This window comes from Lepidochelys olivacea, assembly GCF_965140295.1.
Source record: "Lepidochelys olivacea isolate rLepOli2 genome assembly, chromosome: 8".
NCBI lineage: Eukaryota > Metazoa > Chordata > Testudines > Cheloniidae > Lepidochelys > Lepidochelys olivacea.
Genome location: NC_140418.1, coordinates 101,472,566 through 101,499,838, shown reverse-complemented (window position 1 = coordinate 101,499,838; position 27,273 = coordinate 101,472,566). Strand labels below are relative to the sequence as shown.

At 43.8% G+C, this 27,273-nt stretch overlaps 1 protein-coding gene across 3 annotated transcripts in view; it reads right to left on the bottom strand.

Annotated features, from left to right (window-relative positions):
* Window positions 1-27,273, bottom strand: part of TRABD2B (TraB domain containing 2B) — a 420,914-nt gene that overhangs the window by 141,410 nt on the left and 252,231 nt on the right. For all 3 annotated transcript variants that reach the window (XM_084637376.1, XM_084637375.1, XM_084637374.1), the window contains one exon: window positions 18,468-18,642. In XM_084637376.1, coding sequence (XP_084493502.1) covers window positions 18,468-18,642 — 175 coding nt within the window. The remainder of the gene's footprint in view (window positions 1-18,467; window positions 18,643-27,273) is intronic.

Below are 27,273 nucleotides of genomic sequence, written 5' to 3'. Positions count from 1 at the left end.
GTTCCTGATTGGAAGATGGAAACTTTTTTTTTTCAATAGGAGAACAGTAACTGGTGAGTGAAAACTCTTGCTCATACACTAGAATCTTTGTTCACATGAGAATACGCATGGCCATTCCTCTAAGTCTGTGCACAAATATTCACAAAGAGCAAGTAATAAGGAATTTTGCCCATGTGATTCTTATGCATGGACCATCCTCCCAGAATTAATCTGTCACCCACTGTCTCCTTCTCAAGATCTTTTTACAGGATTCATTTCCATCCATCACTTACAGAAAACCAGCGAAACAATGAAGCGGGTTCAGCCTGGAATAACAATTTATTTAAAATTAAAAAATAAAACAAATAATCCCAGGCACTTGGAACCTTCCATCTTGGCATTAGCTGAACTACAGAACCACGTAATCTTGGTTTTGGTGCCCTGTTCCTCTCTCTCCTGCCCCAGCTACTGTATATCACACTGTCTTCCTCTGTCTTGTCTCAAATTAGCACCCAATCGTAAACTGAAGGGTCTGTTTGCATGTGAATACAATGATGGCTGAACCTGGTGATATTCTGAAAAAAAGGGAGCTCTCAGCCATGCTTGTAGCTTCATCCTGACTCAGCAGTCATTCCAGACTTCAGAGTGAAACACAGAGCGACAATCCCGAAGTCTGATCCTCTAGCTAACTAGAGCCATGCAAGGTATTTTCAGTAAATAATAAATTCAATTAAAAATGCATTTTTCGGGGCATGTGACAGAGTGCTGGGCAACAGCAGCTGAGCCAGGACTCTGGTCACTGCAGTTCCAATTCAACACTGCAGCACAGACCTAGTTAAGAAGAGCTCTACCTAATTGGTGGGTGGAGGAGAGCTGGAATGCTAGTTAAGCCATTAGACAGAAGATACAAAAAGGCACAGGAAGGAAGTAGAAGAGGGAAGCAGACAGAGAGATTTCTCTTCCCTGTTTGCCTGAGGAGCTGAAGAATCCCTAAGACTGAATGAGTAAGATTTACTGTACGATATACAAGGGTGATGGGAATCACCCTTGTAAATATACCACGCCAGGTGAAAAGGTTTCTGAGCTGTTGGTGGACTTGAGCAGAGGCAGGATCGAGTGGGCCCTGCCATAGGGCACCAATACCATTTGTGAATTTGAGTCAAATTCAGCAAATAGTTTCCGTTGGCAAAAAAAGTTGAAATGGTTATTTCCAAAAACATTTGTTTCAACTTTTTGTTCCAAAATGTTGCATTTTGAGCCTTTTGAAAAATAAACGCTTTGACTTTTCATTTCAAAATGGTATTTTGTTTAGAAATTTAGCTATTAAAAAAAATCAAACAAAAAAATGGGTAACACGCTCAAAAATAACCCAAAATAAATTGGAAAAATAATTGTTTTGGGTCCAACACAATATTTCATTCAAACCAAATCAATTCCTCCCCTCCCCCAGATTCTTCGGTTTAGCCCCAAATGAAAAACTCAATTCTTTGCTCAGCTCTAATGATGACAGAATGCAAATACGGCTGAACTGAACAGAATTCCTACAAACATTCACCATCATGTTTTTGCAGAATTCAGCAAGACGTCCCTGAAAAGTGAGCTCCGGATGAAATCTTCAGATTAAGACTTAATGCCTTTGTGGAAGATGTGCATTAGCTAAACAAGTCCTTTCGCTCAATACAGTACTTGTATGAAATTCTATGGCCTGTGATATACAGCAGGTCATTCTAGATGATCTAATGATCCCTTCTGGCCTTAAAAACTATGAATCTATGAAATGGGCTCCTGCTTTTTAACGGACTGAAAGAATCTTTTGTCAAATGTTTATAACCATCTGAAGTATTATTAATGATTATTACTATGACATATAGCTAGAATCCAGTAAGCATAAAAGTGCAAAAGTAAGGGAAATTGATCCTGGAATCTGTTTAGATATAAAGGGGAAATTGACGAAACGCCCTTCTCCGTAAGCGAAGTGTATTTGTTTAAGACATTTTGGTTAGCAGCAGAGGGAGGGGGCAATGTTCAGGCTCGAAGTTTTACAAATATTTTAAGTAGACTTTTAATTGACCCAGTTTGACATTAAAAGCACTTTTTAAGCTCTTGATATTGTAGCCATTTAAGATAAGTGGTAATAAATACAGATTAATTGGAACCCATGAAATGAAATATTCGAGCTCTGGTGGGCTTCTGAAAAGCCCCTTTGTGCTCTGGTGAGGTGCCAGCTCACATGTTAGGGTTAGGTTAACAGAATCTCCTGTCAAGCTCAGTGAGCTCTTTGGTAGCTCATGCTGTGACCAACTGCAAAGACAACAAACTCTGGGCGAAGGCGAACAGCATGATTGGCAGGTTTAAAGAAAAACAAAACTGTTCCAAGGAAGGGCTCCCATTTGACATGCAAGCTGTAGGAATAAAATGCAGGGCAATACTCAGTCTTTTCTTGTGCAGGCTGAAAGGCCTCTGAAAACGTACGTTCAGGAAGATGTTGTGTAAGATGCACAGAAATGCTACAGGCTTAGCATGGTCTGTGAAGTGGGATCCTGTCGAGTGGTTCCATTAGGAGCGCCTTTTCTCTGCGACTGTTTTTAACCCTATTCCCCCTTCTCCCCCCCAAGCCTTATGTACAATAAAACAAGTTGCCTCCAAAAACTGCAAAGAAACTGTGGGCCTGATTCTCTTCTCACTTACACTGCTGGATCCAATGGAGTCACTCCTGATTTACACCAACGTACGTTGGAGAGAATTGAGTATTCCAGGCGCCAAGAAATTTTTGTTTTCGACCTCTTCCTCCCTGCTCCCAGATGAACTAAACACATAACCATCCGCAGTGAAAAGAAACCCGATACCACTCTCACTTCAGTGTGAAAGGAGTCTATTTTACTTATACAGTTTGGAAGACCAGGCTTGGGACTGAGTCACTGCCCACTCTCCAAAGGTAGTTCTCCCACCCTGCAGATGACAAGTGAGGAAAAATAGAAAAGCTTTACACTTCTGCAACTCCATGTCCATCTCTTCTGAGCGGTCGTAAAGATGGAAAGAATTTAACTCCTTGCGCTGTTACTCTTTACATTTTGATTATCACAACTCTTCCATCTCAAAATAAATACAGGCCAAAAAATCATGAATGGTCTGAGACAGATCATGGCACAGCAGTTCAGATCAGCTGGAAAGATTTTATCCAGAGAGCTCAGACTGAACTTTCCAGGACTGGTGGCAGGGTGCTATTGTAACCCACACACCTTCTGCATTTGGTGTTCTGTCCTATCTAGTGGCATCGAGACCACTTAGAGAGAGATTAATGAGTCTGCTCTTCAGCCGTAGCTAACAGCCAGTTGGCTTTTAGTTCATGCGGTAAAGGCTCATGCACTAAGCTCCAGAGCCACCAGGCTCGATCCTGCCCACCGACAACCGGGGTCGGTCAGTGTTACACTATACTGGAGGAAGGTCCTTGCCTTTGGATCTCGGTCTCTTCCAATGGCCAAGTTTGCTGTTCTCCAAGGCCCAATAAAGGAATGGTCTTTGATCTTGCTTTTGCCTAATATCTTTCTCACAACCTACTAATATGAAGGCAGCATAGCTGTGGAGGCTTTCCCAGGGGCAGCATGGTTTGAGTAGCTCTTGGTATGCTAAACAACGGGTCCATGGTATCACAGTGGCAAGGATGAGACCAGAACCCTGGATTCTTGATTCCCAATCATCTCCTCTCTCTGACCAGTTATCATGGTCTCTAGATGTCAGATACACTGTTTCAGGAAATTTTATGGGGTGGAAATAAATTCCAAAAAGGACTCAGGTGCCTTTGAAAATCCAAGCCAGAGGAATTAGGTGCCTTATTCCCATTGAGATGCCAGGAGGTTTGAGCACCTAGAGCACCTATTGACTACAATGGGCTGTGGGTACAAAACTCCTTTCAAAATCAGGACCCTGGACTGTAGCTTTAAGGTTCTGGGTGGACTAATGCCAGGCTTGCTTTATTCTTCAAAATAAGGAAGGGAGTGAAGGGAAGAAAAAGAGCTCAGTCACAACAGCTAATCAATGAGAGACAGAATGGAGAACACACAACAGATGCAAGTCACATTGCCTAATGCACTACGAGAAGGAGCTCAGATAATGCAATGATGAGGGTGGTGTATGAACCTCTACAGAATAGAATACAATAGGATCTGAGTAGCAGCAAAAGGAGGTTGAAATTCAATGGGAATTAGGCACCTAATTCCTCTACGAAATGGAATAACCTGTCTCCATCCAGCTCTAGTTCTGCAGTAGGTCCATCATATCCAGAGGAGGCAGAGCTGAGAGTCAGAGGTGGACCTGAACTTCTCCCAAGTTTGGATAGGGGATTTGCATCTTTAGCTTTCACCACGAGGATTTCATACAACATGCCTTAGCACTTTTGCACAGGCCTCAGCATAACTGGTGAACAGTGGCAGAAGTTCACTTTTTTAATATCTACAGGAGATTAGGAGCTAGTGTTTCTGACATGTCTTCTTGCTACAGCTGGCTGATGTTCTAATTATTTCCCTGCTGACTCTTCAAGTAATTCTACCCTTGCTTTATATTTCTGACATTTAAATATTTACGAGGAGGGGGGCAGTGGTGTATTATATACACATTTTCTTTTCCTTCTTTTTAAAAATTCGTGACAATTCTCTTCTCATTTCATAGAGGAAATAATACCGGAGGGCAGATTCAACAGACTTATAAAGAGAAGGAGGGTGGTGTTGCTTTCCAGCAATGTCAGAGAAATGATCTAGATCAGGGAATCTTATCCACAAGTCAGAATTGAAGTTAATAGTAAAACTACCCTTGATTTCAATGGGAAGAAGATTTGGTCCCATATCTATAAGCACTTTTCAACAAGGTTTCTCTCATGTTATTTCTGGCCCAGTCATAGCCAGGAAATACTGGAACTCTCACAAGAATTCCAGTTTTAATGAGATTTACAGCTGAAATTTATGGACCAACAATGTTTCCCTAAGAATCCATCCAACTTACAAGCAAACTTCTTGAGGTTCTCCTACTGCTACCCAGGTTCACACATCACCCCTCTCCAATAACCAATGTGTCCCAACTAAGTGATCAAGGAGGCCTTTAGTGCATCTCCATGGCTCATACAGCAAAGCTAGGGCTTGATTCTGAACCAGATGGAGCCTTAAAGTCACACAGCAACAGTACACAACAATTTAGGACTGGAAATGAAGAATGCTGCATCCAGTTGAAATTAAAAGGGGGAATTTCATTGTGTAGAACAATAGGTTTCAGAGTAGCAGCTGTGTTAGTCTGTATCCGCAAACAGAAAAGGAGGACTTGTGGCACCTTAGAGACTAACAAATTTATTTGAGCATAAGCTTTTATGAGCTACAGCTCACTTCATCGGATGCATTCAGTATTTTCCACTGATAAATTTGTTAGTCTCTAAGGTGCCACAAGTCCTCCCTTTCTCATTGTGTAGAATGTATTCAGGAGACTGGGGCTAACCCCTTCTCTTGTGAAATGTCCCAGTGGCTGTTTATTGCCCACAACTTCTCTGGCCCTTGGCTTAACATCTCAGGAAGCCAAGCTTAGTCGTGTAGATTGTCAAATATAAATATTGGAGATGGATGAAAATAATATTCATGAATAATTTTCCTGTTGAAGTGGGGAAAAGTTATTTATTGTTGCAGTGTGGCCCAGTGGATCACACACACTAGACGACAGATAAGGAGCCCTCAGTTGTATTCCCAGCTTTGGCCTGCTCTGTGACTTTGAGCAAGTCACTTCACCTCTCTGTGCTCAATTTCCCCATCGTAAAATGGGGCTAATGACATTGACCTCCTTTTTAAAGCATTCTCCGATCTAATGATGAAAAATGCTATGTGGCCCCCTGTGTTACGACAGACTGGTGACCATCCATGGGGGGACTGGCCCAGGTTTTAAGTGGACCCAACCACTGAGTCCAACATGCTTTAAGCCAACTGGGTCTGTGCTGAGTCTAGTCACTGTTTCTAGACTGGGCCTCTAGGGTGAACTCCAAGGCTCAGTCCTGTTGTTTGAGCCCTTCCTTAGAGTATGGGTCTCCACAGTGCAGCTACCATAGTCCCCCAAACCAGTGCCTCACGTAGGCACTGACTTTTACTTTTGCCGGTGGGTGCTTTTGAAGAGATGTGTGTGCGTTTGGGGAGGCTATTTTCAGCATATTTATACATTTCTTTCACATTCTAGTTACTGAATGTGTCTATCATTGGAATCTTTACTATTTTAATAATGATTAAATGGTTATGAACTACATAATTACATTATCATGAATTACAGTCTATTAAAATCATTGCAATCACCGAATCCAAGATCTCTTTCTTGATGGGTAACAGCTAATTTAGGCACCATCCTTTTTATGTATAATTGGGATTATATTTTTCCATGTGCACTACTTTGCATTTAACATTGAATTTCATCTGCCATTTTGTTGCCAAGTCACGGAGTTTTGTGAGATCCCTTTGTAGCTCTTTGCAGTCTGTTTTGCACTTAACTATCCCAAGTAATTTTGTATCATCTGCAAACTTTGCCACCTCACTTTCACCCCTTTTTGCAGAGCACCGATGGATATGCTGAACAGCACTAGTTCCAGTACTACCCCTCAGGACACCACTATTTACTTCTCTCCATTCTGAAAACGGGCCATTTACTCCTTCCCTTTGTTTCCTAGCTTTTAACTGGAGTGCATGGGAATGCTTTCAGGATCATGGATCCTTAATTTAATTTAATGACAAGCCTTTTGTTCTCTGAATCACCCCGCCTCTGTTTACAAAAAAACTCCCTGCCCCAAGGGCAGAAGTTATGTGATGAGCACAGAACTCATCACATTCCACACTCAAGCTCTGACTCCTGGGTGCTGAGCACCCACAATTTCTTGATGCTTGAGTCCCGGAGCACCCATGGAGTCAGCACCTATGGTGCCTCAAACCTCCCAAGCCCCCTAGTTGCTGTCACACACTCCTCCCCAATTCCACATAGTTGTGGACAACATGGCTTCTAGCAAAGGAAGTTCTTAACCACAGTCACTTTACTCAGACAGCACTAGTCAGCTACAGATCTTTGTAAAACAACAAGAGTCCTGAGACACACACCCTCCCCTAGTCTGATCTCACTTCTTCTGTGATTCAGAGATCTGTTAGCGTTGCAGCTTCTCAAATAAGGGAAAAAGATCGTTGATCATGAAGAATTTATTCAAAAATTACTGGAAAAATGTTGCAAACCAACTACTTATCTGTATTATTAAACCCACTAAAATGAATACATTATACATGCCTTGAAGACTAATATTGAAAAGAACCTATGGGAGTGAGTATAAATCTTATGAGATTTTCTGAAAGGAGACCATAGGCTCTGCTATAGGTAGGCACAAAGCGGTAAAGTTAAAGGGATAATAGGTGTTTCAAGTCAGAACGGCTTCCTGCTGAAGACAGAGCATCAACATTTTCTATCTCACGGGACATTTTTCTATTTCATATATTTGAGAATTATCAACCCTCGTTTCTATATCCATAGAATCATAGAAGATTAAGGTTGGAAGAGACCTCAGGAGGTCATCTAGTCCAACCCCCTGCTCAAAGCAGGGCCAACCCCAACTAAATCATCCCAGCCAGGGCTTTGTCAAGCCAGGCCTTAAAAACCTCTAAGGATGGAGATTCCACCACCTCCCTAGGTAACCCATTCCAGTGCTTCATCACCCTTCTGGTGAAAAAGCTTTTCCTAATATCCAACCTAAACCTCCCCCACTGCAACTTGAAACTGTCGCTCCCTGTTCTGTCATCTGTCACCACTGAGAACAGCCGAGCACCATCCTCTTTGGACCCCCGCTTCGGGTAGTTGGAGGCTGCTGTCAAATCCCCCCTCACTTTTCTCTTCTGCAGACTAAATATGCCCCATTTCCTCAGCCTCCCCTCATAAGTCATGTGCCCCAGCCCCCTAATCATTTTTGTTGCCTCCACTGGACTCTCTCCAATTTGTCCACATCAAAGTGGGGGGCCGCCAAAACTGGACGCAATACTCCAGATGTGGCCTCGCTAGTGCTGAATAGAGGGGAATAATCACGTCCCTCGATCTGCTGGCAATGCTCCTACTAATGTAGCCCAATATGCAATTAGCCTTCTTGGCAACAAGGGCACACTGCTGACTCCTATCCAGCTTCTCATCCACTGTAATCCCCAGGTCCTTTACTGCAGAACTGCCATTTAGCCAGTCGGTCCCCAGCTTGTACAGTGCATGGGATTCTTCCATCCTAAGTGCACTTGTCCTTGTTGAACCTCAGATTTCTTTTGGCCCAATCCTCCAATTTTTCTAGGTCCCTCTGGACCCTATCCCTACCCTCCAGCATATCTACCTCTCCTCCCAGCTTAGTGCCATTTGCAAACTTGCTGAGGGTGCAATCCATCCCATCGTCCAGATCATTAATGAGGATGTTGAATAAAAATATGGCAGGCGATCAACTTGGCTTAACAGAGAAATCTTCGGTGAGCTTAAACACAAAAAGGAAGTTTACAAGAAGTGGAAACATGGACAGATGACTAGGGAGGAGTATCAGAATATTGCTCGAGCATGCAGGAGTGTAATCAGGAAGGCCAAAACACAGCTGGAGTTGCAGCTAGCAAGGGAAGTGAAGGGTAACAAGAAGGGTTTCTACAGGTATGTTAGCAACAAGAAGGTGGTCAGAGAAAGTGTGGGATCTTTACTGAACAGGGGAGGCCACCTAGTGACAGAGGATGTGGAAAAAGCTGAAGTACTCAATGCTTTTTTTGCCTCAGTCTTCACAGACAAGGTCAATTCCCAGACTGCTGTGCTGGGCAGCACAGTACGGGAAGGAGGTGAGCAGCCCAACTACAGACGTCAAACTACGCCTATGGTCCTGAACGACGACATCTGCTGCTGAAGTAAATGAGTTGCATTCTGCCACTCTCACTCACGTAAGGTGTGGTTCTGCCCTGCACATCTTAGCGGTGCCGCACAAACCTCACAGTCCAGAGGAGGGCAGCAAGTCTCCATTGCAGACTTCGGATTCTCAGCTGCTGTGGGAGCTTGGTGAGGTGTCCAGCATAACTGACACTTCGGGCAGGCTGCCTAACTTCCAGCAGCCCGTCACTAGCTGCCTCTGGGCAGCGGCACCACCCAAAATGCCCGCAGCCATGCCCCCTACCCTGGAGCTTGCAGCATTGCTCTCAACACCTCAGCTCTGGAGCCGCTACTGGCCTTTTATGACACCTCAAAAGCCCGTAAGGACCACAGTGGAGGGCAGAATCCAGCCTCCAACCAGCAGTACCTTAATATTGGTCAAGTCAATAAGGCCGCCGATATAGACCCCCTCCTTCTTTACACCAGTGAGCACCCATTCGCCCAAGTGTACGTCCACTGACTCCAATGGAACTCTCATAGGAGCCAATAAAGGGGCCACAATCTATCCCTTAACATCTCTGTGCCTCAATTTTCCCGTCTGTGAGTCAATGGGTCTAATAGTATTACCTATTTTACAGGTCTGTGAGACTCTTCATTTAACACTCGTAAAGTGCTTTGAGATCCCTACAGCCAAAGTCTGTATATTGTACGACAGGGCCGGATAATGTAGATTTTGCTTCCTTCAGAACAGGTAGTAGTCAGAATTAGGGTTGTGCAATAGAACTCAGCACAGATGTAATAATAAATTTGATGCAAGATGATTTTGTCAGGGATCTCAAGGAGCTGACATTAACATATGAGTTTTTAAAACCAAAGATTCTCTTGAAAACAGACAGACTCTCTCATTCATCATGCAGAACATTAAACTGTGTCGTGCAAAGTATGTGCGGTGTGGTTTGTAAGGGATTTCTTAAAGCAAAACTGCAATGCAACGTAGAAGTTATTCAGGTCAATACTTCTAATTCCAAGGAATCTAGGAATGTGACTAACAAGGCTGCTTAGGTAGCACAAAGGAGCCAGCATCTGGCCATAGTTGGCCAGCAAAGAATTCTCTGGATGGACAGAAATTCTCAACTGGCATAAAACCGGCAAACCCAATTCTTGTGCCAGTTTTTTCCCAACCAATCCCGGTGTAAGTGGCACGTTGTGGGGAAGGAGCACTGCAGGAAACATCCTAGATGTAATTAATCATTTCAGTTTTCCTTTAACAAATGAGGTACTGTAGCTGGGTTTCTTCTACTATTTAGCCTCTCTGGCTCAGGCTTGCTCTTTGTGCAGATGCAGCTTCAGGGGAATATATATATTTTTTCAGAGGCTTCCAAATGTCCCTATGATATAAGATCAATGTATAATAAAAGTTCCTTGTATTTTTAAAAGGCTGGATTTACACATAAGATGAGTTATATCTGATTTGCAGCAGAATATCTGAGACACGAATCAGACCCTGCATTTTTAATGAAGACCTTTAAATGTAACTTACAAGATTTCAGTCAAAATTAGCATTTGTTTTTTTAAAGGTAAATGACATTTTGCCTTTAAAAAAACAACAGCTCAACTTTACTACAAGCATCTGCATGCCCAAATAAACACACACACAGGGGATTCCAGCATCTGCAAACCGTTAATTCACCCTTTTCTTCTCTTTTGTAGGTTTGCCAAGCTCAGACCCATGGTCGCCAATTTCTTGCTCTGTAGAGACAACTCTGCAATGAGCTGACTTGGTGATGTCAGTAGTACCACTAATCAGCATTGGAGCAGGAAGCTGTACTCCAGGGATAGAGTCTCTTTATTTCCTGGTATTTGGTGGTTTTCTCTATATATTTTTCTTACTACTTGTTCTTCTTCTTCATTTTTTTTTTAAATATTCTGCAGTGGATAAAAACAGGATAATGAAAACTGGAAAGAAGCATGGAGCTCTAGAGGAAAAGGCCTAGATTTCCAGCAAGTCTGATTCCTCCTGCACACAAACGTGAATGCAATGTTATTCCTAATTTGCATACACACTTACATCAGTTGTGACTGCCAATCACCCGTCTGGTTATTTGTATGTACAATGGTTGTAAACCCACAATATTGCATGTATATTTGGATGTGCCCCTTTTGCAAAATCAGCCCCAAAATAAACCTATTTTTAACTCCATTGCCAGATTCCATATTGGTGCCAGGTGCTAATAACTTCCTAAAATTCTCCCTTTTTTTGTTTTTTTTTCAGTTGGGTACATCATCCTTCATTTCTTTCCCAAACTATTGACTATTGCCACCGTTTGCTGAAAAATAGCTGCCATGTTTGACCTCAGAGATGACTGTTTCTTTAGCAGTGGGGGAAATGCTTTCTATATGAGGTTTGTAAGGCACTCTGAGATCCTGTGAACTGAAGGAGGCAGGGTGAACTAGTGGGTAGAGCACTGGACTCGGACTCAGGGGACTGGATTCTATTCCTTGCTCTGTCTCTGGATGGCTAGCTGAATTTAAGTAAATCACTTCTCCACTCTGTACAATGGGGTTAATGATATTGACCTCCTTGTAAAGTAATTAGAGATCTACTTATGAAAAGCACCGAAGTGCCAGGTGCTATCATTATGATGAAAGGGTATGTCAGAGATGTGCAGGATGAGTATAGGACGAGGAATAAGAATGTTCCACATTCTAATCCCAACTCTGATATTGATTTCTCCTCCTAGACAAGCTTTTAAAATCTAGGTCTCACTCTCCCCATCAGTAAAACAGAGACGATCATATTTATCTACCTTTTACGGCTGCCGTAAGGATGAATCAGCTACTGTTTGCAAATGACTTTGAAAATGACAACCGATAAATTTTATTAAAGCGATTGTAAAAGTTATGATGACCATTGTTATTAATGACGAAATTCATGCTGGAACAATTTCAGTAGAGTGGGTGGATGATGATAGTAGGATTTCAATTTTGTGGACCTATAGAAAGTACAAAATATATTAACAATACCCTTACCATGTGCTGAAACTCCCTGCAATCATTTGGGCACACATATCTAGAGTAAAGCTGGGCTCTTTTGTCTTATTTAACAGACATGCAGGCCAAAGTCTCAAACTCAGGTGCCTATGGTTAGCCACCTAAACCTATAGTGAAGCAGCTAATTCAAAGTGGCCTGATTTTCGGCACTTGCACCATCCACATACTTCAGGAGGAGTTGTGGTTGCTCAGTCTGAAAAACAAGCCACTTACATAGCTGCCTAGTTGTGGATGCTTCCCTCTGACTTGAGGTCAGCCACTGGCTTCAGCAGAACATCCTTCTTGTAGGCAGCAAAATCCTGTCTTGTACTCTGAGGATACGGCTGTTATTAAACACTGTGAACTGGAACTGCATCGGAACGTCAGAGGTGATAAATACAGCTCTCAACCCCCCAAAACCGACACAGCTCCATTTAAATAAAGAGAGACAGAAATGAACATGAGAAAGTAAAACATCCTAAGGAAAATATCATTCAAGTTAACTGCAGACATAAATTTATCCATGTGTTATCATAAGTGTTACTTGAAAATTACTTGTCCATAAAAATGAAATAAACCAGAAGTGATTTTTTCTTAAACATTGATTTTATGTGTATATTTCTAGTTGCCAAAATATTAACTCTTTTTAACAGCCCATGTGCTCTTGGCTGCTTCTCTGTTTCTTGGCTGTAAAAGGCCCTTCAAAAATTCCCTATGTATTTTAGCTCTTAGGTGCTTTGTGTTGCACTACATCAGTCATCTCGGGCTCCTGAGGATGGGCCTTTCAAGCAATGACCAGCTTGGCTTCAGCGTTCTTCCTTTAATCCCATTGATTTCACCACAAAAGCAAGTGATTAAAGCTGTGACCTGGAACAATGAATACTGTATCATATGCTGGAGCACACTTACAATGAACGTAGATACAGCAAGACTCATTGGGGAGATTAAGCCCTGGAAGGACGGGTTTCGATTTTGCAGAATTTAGCCTATTTCAAAACCGGGTCCCATTTTCTCCAAATCCATAGGACTATCTTTCTCTTGGGGAGGGCAAGGAATAGAAATAAGAAGGGGAGGGTTGCATAAATGTTCAGTTGCAGCAGGTGTGTTTTATAAAGATGGAGAATGAAACTCCTGACCTGTTCCAGGGTATTGCAAACGTGAGAACTGCATACAGAGTAGGTTGGAAATTTTATTTTTTCCAGGGAAAATAGTCAATTCCCACTCCACCCCCCAAATACGTTGGCAACTTACCGAAAATGTCAATTCAGACAAGCCAAAACATGTCATTTCAACATTTCTTATCGACACACAATGTTTGCACAGCATTGTCGGACAAATTGAGACCGCTTCTGCAAACTCAAGGTCATGCCTCAAGTCAGTGGCAAAGTTGGGAAGAAACCCCAGCAGGATTCCTAATTCTCAGTCATCCGTGCTTGTCAAGTTCTATTCACCAGAGATTTTCCTGCTTTCACCACTGTGTGTCTGGGCACTTTCATCACCCCAACCTGAGTCTTTATCAGGGAGTCTGAATTTAGAACATTTTCCCCCAATGGATTTTTGTTCGAGCTGCCCTCAACAGAATTTTACTTTTAGGCTGTGGAGCATCATGGGAAAATGCAGTGCATTCTATTGTGGGGAAGGTTATCAGCCGGCGGATGGGTTGAGAATGAATGAAATCGTATAAAGGCTAAAAGGAGGTTGTAACAGTGCAACTCCATAATCATAGAATACCAGGGTTGGAAGGGACCTCAGGAGGTCAATCTAGTCTAACCCCCTGCTCAAAACAGGACAAATCCCCAATTTTTGCCCCAGATCCCTAAACGGCCCCCTCAAGGATTGAACTCACAACCTTGGGTTTAGCAGGCCAATGCTCAAACCACTGAGCTACCCTCCCCACAAAGAGTGGTTGACATATGCATGTAGGGCCAGGTCGAAGTAGTTAATTACTGTTCTGTATTGACAGTAACACACAGCTACAATTCCTCTCACATGAGCTAACCAAGTTGTAGGGGTGCTACACCACCCTTTAGGAAGGGGTAGTGTACACATCTCACTATGGCTGGCCAGCTGTACCTGCCATTTCATGGGCTAATGAGGACAGTGGCCGTCTCAACCTCATGTGGGATGGTTTGCACCTCAAGCAGTGCTAAGTGTACTCTGGAGCTGGGGTGTAATTTCCAGCTCTGGTAGACAGCCCAGCGCTAGCTTGGATTGAACCAGAGTGCTAAAAATAGCAGCATAGGAAGAATTGCATGGACGAGCCAGATGGGCTAACTGCCCAGAGTTCAGTCCCACCTGAAACCCTCGGTATGTACTTGGGATGGTTAACTCGTGCCCCCACCCGCACCTCTGGGGCTATACCGCTATTGTTAACACTGGTAATTACACCTTCCAGCTCCAATGTAGACACAACCCAATAGTAGTCAGCAACCCCTGCACGAAGGAGGGAGTAGGGAATGAAACGGGGCTGAGCCCGTGCACAAGGGATGAAAGGTTGATGGAGAGAAAGGCTTCTTTGTGCCTTCCCGCACCTGCACACCCAAGCAAGTACTAGTCACAATCTGGCCGATAGTAACTTTATGCCACAGTTTGTGGACTATGTTTTTTTAGTGATCAGGGAAATTCCATATTAAGAAGATTGGGCCCTACACTGCCATGAGGTTTTATCCCAGTAGGAATTTCAGCCAGTTCAAACCCACAACATTCACTAATCAAACCCTTTGCTGCCAGCAGTTGGGATTTTCCAGCACTAACCGCTAGCTCAGTCATGCTGGGATTCTGCATTAGTGGTTAGCCAGCATAATGTCTCCTTGTGTGATAGCTACAGTCAACATGGCCCTCAGCCTGTCAACTCCACATTTATGGTCACCATGACCCTTCCCCCATCATATTTTTTTCTAAACAAGGATATCTTTGCTTACAGGGGTCTACAAAAATCCTGCTGCCATAATCACAGAAAGGGGTACATAGAACTCAACCAGATTGTAGTTTATGAGGACATTTGCATACTATGCTGGTATAGTCATGCACATTATGCAAATCTACTGCTCTGCAAGAGAAACTATCCTTCCACTCAATCAAGATCCTAAATTAGGCTCAGGAATGGGCATGCAACTGACAGGCTGCTGGAACTTCAGTAACTACATTTAGCAAAACTCACTGGGTCCCTAAGCAAAAAGGCAACAGTTAACTTTGTGCAACATTGCTAAAACAAACCAAATGCAGTCCTCACAATTTTATCATGCTTCTCAAGTTATACGGCATGTTTCTTTAAGCCTGAGCTCCTGGAGTCATGGGAAAATGTGAGAAATTCAACTCTCTTTTTTTTTAAAAGATACATTTCTAGCTTTCATGGTTGGAGAGAAAAGATTGAAAACATGACCTGTATGCACCCTAAAGCTCAGGAATCAGAAGGCAAATAAAAAGAACTCAAGATGTATTTAGGAAAACAAACCATGATTTTTAAGCCAAGCTCATGATTTCTGGGGAGTTGGCAATATTGCAAACACAACTGTACTTGAATCATAAAGGAAAATGAACATACACGTGTCAAAACCACAGCAATATTCTGACATGGAAGAATCAATCATCTCCTGACCACTTACAGCATAAAGATGGAATAGACCCGGCAATAGTGGAAGACTCTGGGCTATCTTTAAAAACAGAGATCTCAGGAACATCAGAGAATATTTAATATTCAGTTTGGCACTGAAATTTTTAAGTGCAAGAGGGTGAAAATGATCAAAAGAAAAATGCAGGCTGAATATAAGAGAAAAAACGTTCACAGTGATGCCTACTGGATTGCAAAATAGTCTCTCTGAGGGAAACAGCAGAAGCTTGAATCACTGAAAACTAGACTGGACAGAAGATGAAGGGATGACAAGCTGCAGTGGCTTACCAAGGACGGAAGGACAAAACAGCTGAATAAAGTAGGTCTCTTACAATTTTGTTTTCTACAATTCAATGGTATACGAGTAGAAGCTGGGATGGGGTGCACCATAGCCACCTGGGAACCCGTTCTGAGATTATCAGACTTTTGAACTGGCCACATGGTATCACCACTCCGTCACAAAAGTAAGAGCTGACTATGCATTTTTCGGGCAGGTAAATAGTGGTTGGGAAATAATCTGGTGCCAGAAAAGTTTGAGTGTCCTGATAATCCATTCAGATTCCCTCCATGCCTACCTTCAACTAGACATGAAGAAAGTGAATTCATTTCATGGGCAAGAAATTCAGAAAGACACGTAGGCTGGGCACCACAATGTTGCCCAATGTGTGCAGGATATGGTCAGTGTTTGTTTCATTTTAAAAACTCAAGATCAGCCAAAAACAGAACCTTAAATACAGCCCTCCAGGAATTTCAGGAAGGACGCGTGATGATTTAGACCCAACTCATGGATCTGAACTCACCTGTAGTGTTTTATTTCCAGATGGTATCCAAAACTGAAAGGGGACTGCTTACCCATTTGGGTGCAGAAATGGATGAAATCTCACGAGAAGAATTCTAGAATAATTTGGTGGAAGTCTCCTGAGAAGATCTGATCTCATGAGTTTTCCATCATTTGGGGCCAAAAGCTCAAGAGAACAGTTCTCAAGATGTCACTACCACTGAATCTGAATCTCAGTTACGGACTCTTGTCTGTGTTCTACCCCATGTCTGATATGATCATATCTAATTAATATAATCTAATTGCATAACATAATGAATAATGAATAATCTAATTCACTTAATCTGGTTCCAGATTCCAATCTAAGACCCGCCCCAAGGGCTGTCTCTATTTAAAATGTTTGTCCTCACAACTGCTCATTTCGTCTTTACAGGATAATTAAACTTTAGCAATCTCACAAGTAGGACGGTGGCATTTCCATGTATTATTGGCCTAATGATGATGAGCAGGAAGTGACATCTCTTTGCCATTAACCACTGAATGCCTCCATACCACTTCTACCATATTTGAGTCGTCTTCGCTGCCAGGCCTGCAACATCTTTGTAACAAGAGACAATAGTAATGTCTTTTATCTTCTCTTTGCCATATCTTAGATTATCTACAACAAACTCCTTGGAGGCCAGTTCATTGGTCACACTATTCAAAAGATGCTGTTCAAGAAACATTTTGTCAATTTTGGATGTTAAACAAAAGCCCTGAACTTCCACAGTTCAGCCATGACTGTTAGGAAGAGATGTGTGGCAAGTACCTGTTTGTGTAGTTTTACTTCTTCCACTTTCGCTCTGTTAAACATCTAACACATCCCTTTTTTTTCTCTCGCTCTCTCCCTAAAAAATGCATTTTCCTTCTGCAAGAAGAGCTAGGCAAAACTCCTGATTTCTAAAGACATGGAAATATCAAGGAATGAGAGAGTAAAAATGCCAGAGAAAATCCAGTCTAGAGCAGTGGTTCTCAAAGCCGGTCTGCTGCTTGTTCAGGGAAAGCCTCTGGCGGGCCAGGCCAGTTTGTTTACCTGCCGCATCCGCAGGTTCGGCTGGTCGCGGCTCCCACTGGCCGCGGTTCGCCACTGCAGGCCAGTGAGGGCTGAGGGAAGCAGCGCAGGCCGAGGGATGTGCTGGCCTCCCTTCCCACAGCCCCCATTGGCCTGGAGCGGCGAACCACAGCCAGTGGGAGCCACAACCAGCTGAACCTGTGGACGCGGCAGGTAAACAAACCAGCCCAGCCCGCCAGGGGCTTTCGCTGAACAAGCAGCGGACCGGCTTTGAGAACCACTGGTCTAGATGCACTGAGAAAAGAAATCAAAACGTGTCCATGCGTTAACAAGATATAATGGAAGGTCTGGACCAAATCTTGATGCCTTTCTCAAGCAAAATTTCCATTGATGTTAATGGAAGCTTTGCCTGAGGAAGGATTGCAAGAGTGGCCTTTGCCAGCATCCTTTGCAAGAGTCATGGGGTGGAAGGCCAAGTTCTGTCATGGATTACAAATTGACTAAGGGTAAGAAAACAAAGAGTAGGAATCAATTATTGGTTTTCAATATGGCAATTGCTAACTGCCTTGAAATCAATGGATTTAAGCACTGGCTTAACTTTAAATACATGCTTATTTGGGGCCTCAGAAGCTAGAAAGATAAATGCCTTCACCTTAGAAAAGTTTCTATTATGTTCAGAAAAGAAAGGGGGCAGTGGTGTATATTGTATTGATCTATTGGAGGCATCTTTACTGCATAGAGTCCCTTTCGGGAGCAAACCGGAGCACTCTAAGGAACACTGAAGATATTCTGTGATTATATGAAAGGCTGCTAAGTAGCCTGGCATGTATCAAATCTACTAGTAAAGTCCAGGAATGTTCTGACTTAGTCTCTAAGAAATGAGCAGATTTACAATAAGGGGGGAAAAATAAGTGAACATATGTTGGCATTTAAAATAAATTGTGTAAGTGCAAAGAGTTTATGTTTCAATCCACATCACTGCCAGGTCCTGAAATAGGTCAGGGAGCAAGGACCTTCTGCCTCAAAGGAGATTCCCAAGAGGAAGATTTCCATACTGAAGGCCAAGTTTTACAGTGACGAACTGCACCCCCACCCCATTGATTTCAATTACATTGTCCACATAAGTAAACAAACAAGGGTATTTTGTTCCATACCTGCTCCAAAGGCAAAGAAGAAGCTCTTGTCTGTGTTCTGCTTTAAAAGGGCCATCACTCTTTTCCCCATCCTCTCATTCCTCTTGTAAATGAGCTCCTGTCGGAAGTAGCTGTCTATCTCCTGAGCCGTCACTTGCTCATGTGGAGGGAGCGTTGTGTTGATGAAGTTAGGGAGCTGCAATGGAAAGAAATTCTGCAGTTCAGATACAAAGGCAGACAGAGAGAAACCAGTGGGCTTGGGGAAGGAGAACATGAAATAAAGGTTGGGTTCATTCAGCCAAGCATCCAACACCCTACGTTATTCGAGATTAACTGGAATTAACATTAACCCAAGTTTATCTAAGACACCCAAACTTCCTGGCACTGTAAACAAGGTGTGCAAATCATGTCAAATTGCAGGAAATTCCACAAGAGCATGCTTTTATTTTATTTTTTTTTAATATTGGCATTTTTACTTGTCTGGGACTGAACCGGGAAGTGCCAAGGAGAACATGAAACCGGAAAATAACGAGAAGGACAAGAAAAATGAACAGAAGTCCACTGGATTTCAAAACCATGTTGTGTTTCATGTTGTGTTTGTTTTGAGTAACTATCTGAGGATGTTGGAGAGGCAAAAAAAAAAAGTTACTGGCTACAAGAGCGAAAGGCACAGCAGCTTCAGATCTCAAGGAAGGGGCAAGGCAGTCAAAGATTCCTATCCCCTGGACTGGGTTTGAGTAAATAATGGCCATTCCACACTTGGCTCTTTGTGCAATATCCGCTGTAAAGAAAAGCCATAAATCAATTGGTTCTACATAAATACTACAAGCCTTTCTATTTCCTTGTATACCAAGATTCCATATTTAATGGGTATCAGAACAATGGATCTTAGCCAGCGGTGCGGGAGCTTTTAGAAGTTGAATTGGACGATGAAATTATAACTCAGCAATTCTAAGACTGTCTAAAGGCACAGTACCTAGAAGTGGAAAAATCTCTCTTCTCCACCCATTGCCCAAAGGAAATGAAGGCCATATATAAGCATACAGATCCTGATCTGGAATTAGCTAAAATGCCTCCAGAGCAGGACCATCAGTGCCATATGCAAAATACCGATGCAAGATTGGCTATGTCGGATGGTGGACCTGCCTCACTCCACCCCATTAGCAAGCCTAGCATTGATGCTGAAGCTAACCTTCTCCACCTGTCCAGGAAATACAAGGACTTAGGGTTAGGGTTATACGTGATTATATGAAGCTCTGGCCCAAGCAGAAAGTTAGGTGCATCATATTTCCACCCCACCTGCATAGACTGAGCTATAATCCAGCAAAGTATAATCAAGATACACATTGCCTTGTTAATTGTATTTAATTTTTTGCTCTTGGCTTGTCATTAAACTATCCTTTGCTCATCTCACCCAAGATGCCCACTTGGCATAACAATGAACAGATCAAACAGCGTATTCCAAAAGGACCCAGATTTTCTCCTCCTACACTGGAAGCCAGAGCAGTCCTTTAAAATCAGGCATTGGGTTTCCTATTCCTTTTCCATTCTCCTCCCAAAGAACAAGAGGAAGGGACACATTTAAGCCTCATCACTGGCAACACCATGCCAGCTCTGTAAACACATTGTAAATTATTCTATTTTTAATGGCCACCACACTTAACATGACTGCCCCCTCGCTTGGGAAAGAGAAGGGGGAGGGCGAGGAGAGAAGATAAATGATTGAAGTACGCATAGCTATACACAGTAGTGCAAGCACTCGCCGAGCCTCAACGTCTGCTCCATTAATCATCTCCACTTCTTCCAATATCTCAGGGCCTTTCTACAGTTTGTGACATACGCCATGCCTGGCTCGAAGGAGGCAGCTGCTCCTGCTGATTTATGGAGCCTTTTGCCTCCTTAACCACCAGACAGGGATCAGCAACTCAAGAAACAGTTGCATGCAATTAGCAAGCTGTTAACCGTTGTCGGGAGTTAATTTTTTATCAAATTGTTATTGTAAAAGCTCAACCTCAAGAATTCAGCAAGGGAATTGGATGCCCCCCTGTTAAGTGTTCCCTGGAAGGCCCCATGTTTTTATTCTCTCTCCCCACCCCATGGAGACTTTTTGTTTGGATTCAAGATAAAGTATATATAGCTCCCCCTAGTGGTGCATACATGTGTACTATGCTGCTAACCCCTCAACTGGCTGAGCTGCTAAAAGGGAACAGCCTACTAATGCTACTAGCTGAGCAAGTTGCTTCTGTAGCTTTAAACAGTAGTGACTGCTGTTGAGAGTCCTGGGTTCGAATCCTGCTGTTGATCTACACAAGCAGAATTTAGATATTCAGGAAACCCATTGCCAAGCAATATGCGGAGAGAGCGCTCCTTGCAGGAGACAGGTGGGAACTGAGTGTGAAGTCTTTGAAAAGCATTCAGCCTCCTGGCAGTCTCCACGCACAAGCTTACAGAGGCATTATGGCTGTGCTGCTGTATGAGAGCTCATGTAGCAGCGTTATGCCGATGGGAGAGCGTCTCTCACCAACGTAGCACTATGCACATGAGCGATTATGCCAGCAGAATTTGTGTCACTCTGGGGGGGGGTGTATTTCCCCCCCTCCCCCTTAGACGACCTGCGCTCAAGTTCCTGCTCCACCACAGACTTCCTGTGTGATTTTGGACAAGTCACTTGGTCTCTCTGTGCCTCAGTTACCCATCTGTATAATGGGAACAACAGAGCTGGCCTGCCTCCCAGAGGTGTTGTGAGAATAAATGTTATGCAGCAAGATTTAGCCAGAGCCTGGATGTGAGGAACTAGAGAGAGGTCAGAGTCAAAGAAGATGCCCAGGTTACAGGCCCGAGCGACAATAAATATTATCTGGAAATGGTGCTGGGTTCTACCACAGCGGTCAGCATAAAAGCCTTCGTGTAAAGCTTCAGAATGCCACAGCTTAGCAAATCATGCCAGCTTGGTCTCCACAGCTGTACTGTGCAATCAGCTCTGTCTACGGAGAGAGAGAAAATATGTTACCTTAGCACAACGTCCTGCAGTATCGTTAACGGGAAGCAAAACACAGAGAGAAACAATGGCCTAGCTCGTGCCCTGATGGAACGGAGATGTTATAAACACTAAAGTACATTTTTTCCACAGGGGTGTTTTGTTTTTATTTTTTTTAATGCTCAGAGGAGTTTGGGGACTGACGCAAAGAATCAGAGATTTACCAAATCTGCCTGAAAACAATTACCTCAGACACGTGTAAGTGCAGACACTTCAAGCTAAATTCATTGGTGAATAAAACAAAGCAGGCCCAACCTATACTGATAGACCTTTTACAGTCTCCAGTTGCTTTTTCCTGCCGCAATAGAAATAACTGCTCCTGATCCCATCTACCCCTGTAGAACACCACTGACCCCAATGGAGCATTTCTTGAATCAGGCCCAGCAAACACCAGCATGGTGCAATTTTCACTCCTGAGACAAGCTACGCATAGCTTTATTTCCCAGACTACTTACTCTATGTGGACTAACTCCATTCAGGTCAGTAGCCTTGCAGCAGTACGAATGAAATCAGAATCAGGCCTTTTTAAATTCACAGATGACTTTGGCCCAAAGGCTTTCACGGGAATTGGGCCTCCGTATATCAGTCAAGTGCAAAGAGTGCAGGCTCCCGTTAGATGTTAAAGCAGGAATATCTCTGACCTGGGTTGATCTGTGGGTGAGACTGGCGGGGTGAAGAGGAAGAGTGAGTCAGTGTTATTGCCCTTCAAGCTTTATTCCATCTGTGACTCAAGAGGATGAGCCCCAGATATGAAAATGGGACAGGGACAGAAAAATTCTTCTCAGTTACCCCCACGTCAAAACAGAGAAACCCTACTGAAGACATCCCAGTGTCTACGCAAGTGTCATTGCTGCCAATGTATGCACCGTAGAGACCATACATTCCCTTTCCTGAGGTGGGCATTATCGGTACAACCGTCAAACACAGACCTCAGACTAAGCATTTTCCCCAGGCCAGGTGGTCCTTAGGGTTTTCACTGAAGATCTGTCCCAGACTTTAGTTCCCTCTCTCTGCCTCAGAAAGGTTCCTCCAACCCCCTTTATCTCTTGAAAGCTAACTGAATTCACCTATACTATGGCTCAGCAGTAATTCCACTTCACCTGTATGTGGGGTTCAAACTCCTGATTCCTACCGTTTGGGCACCACGCACGCACACACAGAGTAAGGTACAGTACCTGCCCCAAACGTTTCACAATCGAAACAGAGAACTCATGTGGTATCCCCATTTTACAGTCCGATGAAGTGAGCTGTAGCTCACGAAAGCTTATGCTCAAATAAATTTATTAGTCTCTAGGGTGCCACAAGTCCTCCTTTTCTTTTTGCAGATATAGACTAACATGGCTGCTACTCTGAAACCAGTCATAGAACTGAGGCAGAGAGAGAGATTAGGTGACATGCCCAAAGTCAGAGGCAGAACACGGAATAGATCATGGATCTCCTGACTCCCAGTCCACAGTCTAAACCACAGGATCATCTTTCCTCAATTAACAGGACATGTCAGAGGAGCCCATCGTCCATAAGCAGTATTGCCAAGCCAGCAAGATAAAAAATTATGAATCAAGCTCTCCAAAATCATATAGATTGGCTTAAAGAGCATGAGTTTTTTATTTTTATTTATTTATTTTAAAGATCATCACTTTTTATTGGCCTTCTAGGTTTTGAGCCTTTAGACTTCACATTTTCTAGTTTTTCTCTGCATCCATAAGGCTAGAACCTTGCTATATTGAAATCCAGGGCCTTAAGCAAAACACTAAGGCTTTCGATTAAAATCACAAGAATTGACAACGCTGCTCAAACAGGATTCTAAAGACCCTAAGGAGAGTTCTAAAGGCTGCCAACCTGTCATAGTATGTAAGATTCAAATTGAGCCCAGCTGAGCTGCTCTCAATTTATACCAGTGTTTTTCAGCAAGAGGCGGACATTTAAGTAATGGTTATCATGGCCTATACAGAGAAGGGACTCCACTGCTAACAAAGGTCAACGGGGTATTGCATTTTTATTCCAGTGCTACAAAATGTACTACTTGGACTTGGAAGACACCTGTTCTCCTCTGATTTATGGACATTTCTAACATCTGGCCGAACAATCTATGGTTACTTTAGCCTGTAATGTGAAGAATTCCAATAGCGCATGCAGAATGGACTGTGAGCCGAAGAGTAGCCAAGAGAAGGATAAAGCCGACATGGGATTGTGGTTGCTGAAATGACGACTGCTGCTGACTCAACCGTTTCTGCTCCAGGAGCCATGAGTTTCCTTCCGAAAGGGCCATCAATAGCCAAGAAAAGAGGCAGCTAATTAATTTGGTATGGCCCAAAGTTGGCAGCTTCCAAACAGATCAACTCCTGGGTCATTATGCAAAATGGAGAAAAAGGAAAGCGTAAAGGAGCTACGCACGGTGGTGTGCTGCCCAGGGCACTGATGCAGATTAACACCCTACCACCAGCCAAATAAATCCTCCATTTATTAGTAAAAAGAAAAGGAGGACTTGTGGCACCTTAGAGACTAACCAATTTATTTGAGCATGAGCTTTCGTGAGCTACAACTCACTTCATCGGATGCATATTGTGGAAAATACAGAAGATGTTTTTATACACACAAACCATGAAAAAATGGGTGTTTATCACTACAAAAGGTTTTCTCTCCCCCCACCCTACTCTCCTGCTGGTAATTGATCACTTTAGATAAGCTATTACCAGCAGGAGAGTAGAGTGGGGGGAGAGAAAACCTTTTGTAGTGATAAACACCCATTTTTTCATGGTTTGTGTATAAAAACATCTTCTGTATTTTCCACAGTATGCATCCGATGAAGTGAGCTGTAGCTCACGAAAGCTCATGCTCAAATAAATTGGTTAGTCTCTAAGGTGCCACAAGTACTCCTTTTATTTTTGCGAATACAGACTAACATGGCTGTTACTCTGAAACCATTTATTAGTGACTTTTAACAGGAAAAATAAAATACCAGAAGCCTAATGGGGGTGTGAATGGATTTTCTATGCAAAGTGAGAGAAATCAACTCCGTTACCCCTTCATCTCATTCAGGGCAAAATCTGCTCTCCCTTAAGCAGGATGGGGACATTATCCCACATCTGTCTGGCATAGGGTTCTTACCTCTCATGCATCTGGTACTGGCTACCATTTAGATACTGGACTAGGTACCATCCTATGCATCTATTTCCATTGGAGGTGGCTTTTCACACCCACTTTGCACAGCTGTAAGTGGGTAAGGCAGGTGCAAGGCTGTGTAGGACTGGGGAAAGGCCTGAGGAAGCAGCGGGTGAGGTGTCTAGGGCATATTCAGGACATGCTGGATGTGGAAGAGGGCATAGCCAGAACAGGTAGAGCAGCTTGATCCCACCAGGGGGATCTTCTGACATACAGGTTGCTAGAGAGGTTTATAGGAGCCTTAACATGACACATACATCTAGCCCGGTACTTGCATTGACCAGAAATCTCAACACATTTATGATTCTGCTAATCAGCTTTCATTCCCACACACCCACCCAGCACAGAACAATGTCTGAGGGCAGACCCTTCATTCCGTTCAGTCAGAAAGCTGCAACTTTCAGCTGGAGACGTGTCAATAAAACCAGTACAATCTCTCCCTGGCACACCTACCCTGGGGTGTCTACCCACTCCCCAGCCAAGCTGCCGTGCGGCCCCTTGCCTCGCTCCAGGAAGCACAGAGGGAAGCGGCATTACAGTTTTGACTAAGTCACTGTTTCCAGCCCCGCGATGGCTTTTCCATTCTGCCCTTTGCGGAAGCTCAGTAAGAGTCTGCCCTTCGAGGGCAGGAAGCGACACGGCAGTACTGCAAAATGGCCTAGTCAGTCGGGAAGAGCAGGGGGAGTCATACAGACTGGGTTCCGTTCCTAGTTCTGCTCCTGGGACCTTGGGCAGCTCCCATCTCTCAGTGCCGCTACTGAGACCAGGTGTTTCATAGAATCATAGAATCTCAGGGTTGGAAGGGACCCCAGAAGGTCATCTAGTCCAACCCCCTGCTCAAAGCAGGACCAATTCCCAGTTAAATCATCCCAGCCAGGGCTTTGTCAAGCCTGACCTTAAAAACCTCTAAGGAAGGAGATTCCACCACCTCCCTAGGTAACGCATTCCAGTGCTTCACCATCCTCTTAGTGAAAAAGTTTTTCCTAATATCCAATCTAAACCTCCCCCACTGCAACTTGAAATCCATTGTGCGGTGCAGGCCGACATCCATTTTCATGGGGCTGGGGGAAGAAATTCCACTAGCAAGAGGCATATTTTCAGTCTTCTCTGCCTCTTCGGCAAAGTCAGCTCATCTTCCCCCACCCCTGCAGCTGAAAAGCAGCCAGAGGCCAAGCTGGCTGGTAGTGGGACCGATGGCAGCCGTAGTAAGTCTGTGTCCCTTTATCCTGGAGACAGCAATAGCAGGAAAAACACAAGGGAGGAGGAGGAGGAGGAAGAGGAGGAGAAGGCCCTGCCCGATGACCCTGGTGTTGCAGGGCTCAGCAGCAGCACCAGGAACCCTATGGGCGGGAGGATACAGAGGTGGAAGGAGGGAGAGAGAAAGACAAGAGAAAGCGGGGAAAGGAATGAGAGAGGAAGGGAGCAGCAGCTGCTGTGGGGAAAGAGGAACCCTAGGACTACAGTAATCTGTGTCCATGGGAGGCTCGGAGCTCAGGAGTGACTCCCAGGCCTGTATGCCAGCCACTAGCCCAGACCTCTCTCATCTCATTTGGCCTCTTAGTGGCACTGAAACATCTAGATGTATAAATCTCTAATATATTTCAGAATGCTGATAGCAGCAAAAGTTGGGGAGGGAACTCAAGGCTCAATTGCTCCTTCTCCAGGACCAGAATGTGACAGATCTCACAGACCAATTTGCCCCTCTGCCGGTGGGTCCAGGGAGAAGAAGGGCAGTTCTTGGCCTGATCCCACGTCCCCAGCAGGCTCTGGTCCTAGGAGGAGCCCTGTATGGATAGAGCCCAAGCACCCTCCACCAAGCACCAGAGACATCAATGGTTCTCCATCCCAGCAGAAGTACCCAGAGTGGAGCAGTTGGCTTGTTCTGTGTTGGAGTTGTGACCTTATAGGGACTGCAGAAAGTCTAATGCCATTTCTGCTCATACTGGGCACTGGAACCAACCTCCTTCTCCCCCACTGTCATGAATTTAAGCTCAACGGGGGGGGGGGGGAAATGGCTGCAAACACTGGCCATGCATCTCATAAACACCTTGAGGGGGGAGATGTTTACCCCTGTTAAAAGACTTTCAATGAATCCCGGAGAAGTCATGACCTCCGTGTATGTTTTCTATTTATTTTTCCACACCAGTTAAATAGTCACTTTCCAAGCACTTAAAGGAAAAAGAAATCAAGATCAGCCCCCGCCCCCTTTTGGTAGCGATGCCAAAATATGCAGCCGGGCCTCCCTATCTGAATGAGTGTTTTGATTAAAGAAGTCTTAACAAAACACAGTCAGAACAACGAGCGTAGCCCCTTTCTGCAAGCTTCACCCAAGTATGCAGTGTATACTTAGGGCTGGATTACTGGGATTCGTGTATTAATTGAATAAGGATGACAAGCCTCCAGCATATGCAAATAGAGGGTTAGGTTTCAGTTTTGAGGGTAACCCCCAATGCTTACTAATATCCCCTCAGAACCCCCAAAGCTGGGACTCTTGAGGCAAACCCTCGCAAGCTGCAAACATATGGAAAAGTTCATGTTTTTCTATTTTTCTTCTAAACCTTTTGTTTCCTTTGACAAAAAGTTTCTGCTATTCCGACACTAAAACCATCGCCTCTGAGCTGCCAAGAC